The 5251-nt window shown below is 36.9% G+C and overlaps 1 protein-coding gene across 1 annotated transcript; it reads left to right on the plus strand.

The window, feature by feature from the left end:
- The first annotated feature begins 1195 nt into the window (after positions 1–1195).
- Positions 1196–4589, plus strand: LOC110751815 (uncharacterized protein At5g41620). Its single transcript, XM_021952338.2, has 3 exons — positions 1196–1833; positions 2228–2353; positions 2982–4589. Exons 1-3 carry the CDS (start codon positions 1438–1440, stop codon positions 4440–4442), a joined length of 1983 nt encoding a protein of 660 aa, XP_021808030.1. The 5' UTR covers positions 1196–1437; the 3' UTR covers positions 4443–4589.
- The last annotated feature ends 662 nt before the right edge of the window (positions 4590–5251 follow it).

A 5251-nucleotide genomic window follows, 5' to 3' on the forward strand; every position in this document is an offset into this window, starting at 1 on the left:
CAAAGTAGCCTAGTCCCTATGCAGGGCAGATCATGAAAGCAAGAAAAGGACCACCGCATTGTATGCTATGCATATCTTGTCATTTCTCTCTCAAGAAGAGTCAAGATCATCTGTTATCTTACCATGTGAGTGAAAGTTTTGAAAATGGACTAACAATATGATTGCAGCCTTTTATTTTAGCCCTAGGGCCCACAAAAATGTCGATATGCATGTGAGGGAGTTTGCGAATTCTTGGTAAATCAAAGTTTAAGAAGATAAAATAGGAGGGAAGTGAAAAGAGTAAATATAGAGCTAGAGACAAAAGAAAATACAGTAAAAAAAAAAATTAGTTTGTCATATGCACTTGCTTTCTTCCGTGTAAGGAGATACTCCTCTTTTATGCGAATCACAATTTGACATATATGCAAAAATAATTCATAAAAAACACAAAAAGAAAAACTTCTGCACACATATCACATTGCTATTGGCAAAAATGTAGGGACTCCTATTTACATGATAAGGAGGGAAGTATTTTCCTATGCATAATACTTCTCTCTTCATATTTTAAGATATTACCAAGTGAATTCTCCTAATGTCAAAGTTCATTTAGAATTTAAATAAAAGATCATACATGCTTAACCTAGAACTACCTAAAGTGCTTTTTAATGTATGAGATAAATTTATTAAAGGATACTTGGGCTTGAAGTCCTAAGAATCTTAATTTATGATGAACAAAGTTTAGTTCCTTAAAAATAGGAGGAACTCATCCTTAAAATAAATAGAATATGGACACTTGTTCAATTTCAAAATAATAAAATAATTTCCGAAAAAAGAAAAAGAAATTGACAAGTGTAAAACCTCATTTGTTTAGGGGAGGTCCTTAGTTTTAACTTTTAAGGATGCAACCTTAGATCCTAACAGTGCTCAAATGGCAAAGTTTACAAATAAAAACAACAGTTTTTTTTTTTTTTTGGGAAAATGCTCTCAGATAATACTATTTAACATATGACAAATAAAATAAAATAAATCACTATTTAACAGTTGTATTTGAGAAAAAAATTTCAAATGTCTTTTTGTTTTTACTTAAAAAAACAAAAACAAAAACATGATAAGTGTTAGAATCAGCGGGCCCAGTTTTGAAGGCCCCTGTCCCGATTTCCTTGGCATATTAGCGCTGAGGTGTATAAGCTTTCGGGGTAAATCGGGGGACAAAGAAACAGAAAACATAAAACTCAATGCTCACTTAGAAAATAGAGATGCAAAATATGTAGGACAGAGCAGTGCAAGCAAGCCCCAGTCTGTAGCTTTGAGGAAAAAGAGAGAGAGAGAAAAAAAGAAAGAAGCAACCTAGTAATCTTGATGCTCCCAAAAAAAGGAAAAACAAAAACGTGGGTGAAAGAGCTTAGAAGCTCACACAGATTGAATTTTGAATAGAGAGAGAGAGAGAGAGAGAGAGAGATGGAAAGAAAAGAAAAGGGTGTGGAAAGTGAAAGAAAAAAGCAAGAAGGATCATCAATGGTGAAAAAGTTGAAACGCGGTGTATTGGTAGGGAAAAGAGGAGGGCTCTGTAGCACGCCACCACCTATTTGGAGGCTTGATGAGTTTTATAACAACAGCAACAACAAAACCAGCTCTGAATTTCTCAACCTTCACCCCACAACTTCACTCTCTGCTAGAAAGCTCTGTTCCAGCCTCTGGGAAATTGAGTCTTATCAGTTCCAGCATAACCCACTTGCCCAAATGAGCAAAGCAGGAGCTAGACTTCGACACAAGCACCAGAAGAGAAATGGGTTTGAGCTTCCCAAGCATCCGATCGGGCTTGACACTCCTACTAACTCACTTCATCACCACCAGGTATCTATACAATGTTAATGTGTGTTATTTTGGGAAGTGTTTGATGTTGACTTTGTGGTTTTCTTTAGTTATTTGGACTTGAATTTCTTCTTCCGGGAGCAAATATGGCTCTCTTTTTTTTCTTTCTCAGAAGCAACATTATAAGTGGTTGCATTACTAAGTTTAATTCTCAAGGTTAATGTCTTTGGCATAGAACTATCTTGATGGAATGATTATGCAGCAGTAACACTAGGAGAAGTTTGTAATGTTGGGAAGAACTGCTAGACTTTGTGTATGGCTTGAGAGCTCTGATCTAATTTTTGCTCCTCAAGCTGCTAGACTTTGTGTATCCGAATTCGTGTTTTTCTGTATGTTTCGATTTAATCATTGATCCTTGCCCTTTGTCTCATTCCAGCCAGCAACTGCAAGCAGCTTGGGGAGGCTTGTACCAGCATCACTGATACAACACCATCAATCAGTTGAGAGCGATGGTTGTGCTCTACAACCCCTACCTCCTGCTAGTTGTAGTAGCTCAATGGAGGTGAGTAATTATGTCGCTCTTGTTCTGAATAAGAAAAAGAGTCCCTCTTGTGAAAAGGAAAAAAAAGAGATTGTTTCTATAGCCTACTTCTTCTTAAATAACTTATATATAGAATAGAAAGAAGATACCATGAGTCAAGTAGTCTTACAAATTCAACAATATTTACAATGTGGATTAAGAGCTGACTTTCCAATTCTTTGAAAGTGCTTCTTTTCACTGACATTAAATTTTAGAAGGCTGATTCATTGTAAATTCTGGGAGTGATTACTCAAAATGTAACTTAATGGTGCATCTTCCTGGATGCCCTTAAGAGAATCAACTGATAAGTAGACAACAATGTAAAGTAATACAGAGCTTTCTCTATTAAAATATGAACTGTTTGCTCAAAGAATTCATAGAAGTCGAGATTCTATGCTGAGTAGAAATGTTTTGGAACGACAATATAGTGATATTGTATTATGTAACTACAGATATTCAAGACAGAACTTTGGAGTATAAAATATTAATGATATCATCTAATACATTTGGAATGATGTTTTGAGGTATTTTCTTTCACCTAATCAAGTGAGAGGTAAAAGCTCTGTTATCTGCTGGTTTGATGGACTCAAGTATCCTTTGATTTTCATAGGTGGCACCTTATAAGGGAAGGATGGGTGAGTCAAGTCGAAGCTTTAAAACATCCACAGAATTACTCAAAGTGCTCAATCGTATCTGGACTCTTGAAGAACAGCATGCATCCAATATAGCATTGGTAAAAGCACTGAAGATGGAACTAGATCATTCTCAGGCAAAAATTGAAGTGTTGTTGCATGAGAAGCAATCAGATAGGCGAGAAATGGACGACTTGATGAAGCATGTTACAGAAAATAAACTTGTTTGGAAAAATAAGGACCAGGATCGGATCAAAGCTACAGTCCAATTGCTCAGGGATGAGCTAGAAGGTGAGAGGAAGTTGAGAAAGCATTCAGAAAGCCTGCATCGGAAGCTAGCTCGAGAGATTTCTGAAGTGAAATCTTCTTTCTCTAATGCTTTGAGGGAGCTTGAAAGGGAGAGAAAAGCGCGTATCCTATTGGAAAACTTGTGTGATGAGTTTGCAAATGGAATAAAAGAGTACGAACAAGAGGTGCGATCCCTGAAGCAAAATCCTGAGAAGGATCACAGTGGTATGACCAGCTCTGACAGACTAATTCTCCATCTTTCAGAAGCATGGCTTGATGAACGGATGCAAATGAAGATAGCAGAAGCTCAGAATGACCTTGCAGAGAGGAATACAATTGTAGAAAAGTTAGGTTTTGATATAGAAAACTTTCTTCAGGCTAAACGATCTGTTGAATTGAAGAAAAATAGTAAGTTCTCCCCAATGGAGCTCAAGGGAAATTGCTCACGCCGGCATTCATTAGAGTCCTTTCCATTGAATGAGGCTATAAGTGCACCACAACATGTAGCTGATGAAGATTCTACTGACGGTGATTCACACGCTTTAGAAGCAAGCAAGACTGCCAGTGGAAAACAAATCAAGCTCAGCGCTAGGCAGCACAAAAAAAATGTTGCAGAAGGCCAACATAAAGGACTAGTGAAATCTAATTCCATGAAGAAAAAGGTATCACAGGAGAAAACCAAGGGTAATAGCTTGTCTGGTTTGCAAGGGCAGTTTGAAGAACGTATGGCCAGAGCCATGTCCTATACTGGAAACAGGAGCCAGTCTGCAGATAATAAACATGGTGAAATCTCTAAAATGGGAGAAGAGAATCGAGCTCTGATTGACAATCTTGAAGAATCTGAGTACTGTGATTTAATCAGAGAAGGTCTACAAGAAATACAAAGTAAACGGGTTGCGGCACATGGATTGAAATCCAATCCTCCTGAAAGTAACTGCATGGTAGAAACTGGTATCCAGCCTGTGTATACGGGTAATGCTAGTCCAGTACAGCAATGGATGTCAAAATTAACAACCCCAGATTTTGGAAAATCTGAATCTACTTTGGAATGGCCTCCGGGCCTTAACGAAAATACGCTGATGGCAAAATTACTTGAAGCCAGGTTAGAAGCAAAGCGCTCTCGCTCGAAGACTTCCAAAGGCCCTGTCTAGTTTGATCATGTTAAGCTCAATCATGGAACATAGCTGTTCATTGAATTGAGGCCAGGATCTTTGTAAACTGAGTTTCTAGTGCAGTGCACTTGTACATGAGAATTGTTTTCTTATCAACCTTGTTATACATATTTTTTTTGTTATCATCCGAGTCTCAACTTCTTATCAGGCAAACCTCTCAAAATTTATATGATTTTTCAAAAACCTCTCAAATTTCAATCAATCAGTCTAAATTACGAAATGGAGTCTGGACATGGATACTGGAACCAGTTGAAGCCTAAATCAATGCCTAGTTGTATGATAGTTATCTAAAAGACTGATGGCCATGAAAGCTACTCCTAACTTTCCTGATTGTAACGAGGAGACAATTGGCACCACCATCAGTGACATATATTTATATATAATTTTCTCAAGCTCTTCAAATGAAAAATTTTAGGTTTGCTCAATTGCTTTTGACCATATAAAGAATTATACTTTAATCCACCAAATGGTACTTTGATATTCTATAATATTTAAATCCCAAATGCAGACCAAAATTCTGAGGCAGTTGCTGACTACAACACCAGCCACCCCCTTCCCAATTGAGTTCACTGAAATATTAAAACTGTTTTCTAATTTGTCAATAATATTTAAACAATGCAAAGAAACATTTTTGTTAGATTAAAATTCACATGGGATTAAGTCCCACCACCCACCACTACCTGCAAGTAAGATTCAAGAAAAGTGTTCAGTGCATAGAAATATTATACAATTTGCTTGACCCAATTTCTTGGTACTTTTAATGATCCAATTAGTTTTTGGAACTTGGA

The sequence above is a fragment of the Prunus avium genome, chromosome 2 (assembly GCF_965620075.1).
Source record: "Prunus avium chromosome 2, drPruAviu1.hap1.1, whole genome shotgun sequence".
Lineage (NCBI taxonomy): Eukaryota > Viridiplantae > Streptophyta > Magnoliopsida > Rosales > Rosaceae > Prunus > Prunus avium.

Excerpts from the sequence above, each read along its gene's own strand:
- LOC110751815 (XM_021952338.2), top strand. The coding sequence starts at position 1,438 with ATGGAAAGAAAAGAAAAGGGTGTGGAAAGTGAAAGAAAAAAGCAAGAA. Across the intron at positions 1,834-2,227 it reads ACTCACTTCATCACCACCAG|CCAGCAACTGCAAGCAGCTT; the intron begins GTATCTATACAA and ends GTCTCATTCCAG. Across the intron at positions 2,354-2,981 it reads GTTGTAGTAGCTCAATGGAG|GTGGCACCTTATAAGGGAAG; the intron begins GTGAGTAATTAT and ends TGATTTTCATAG.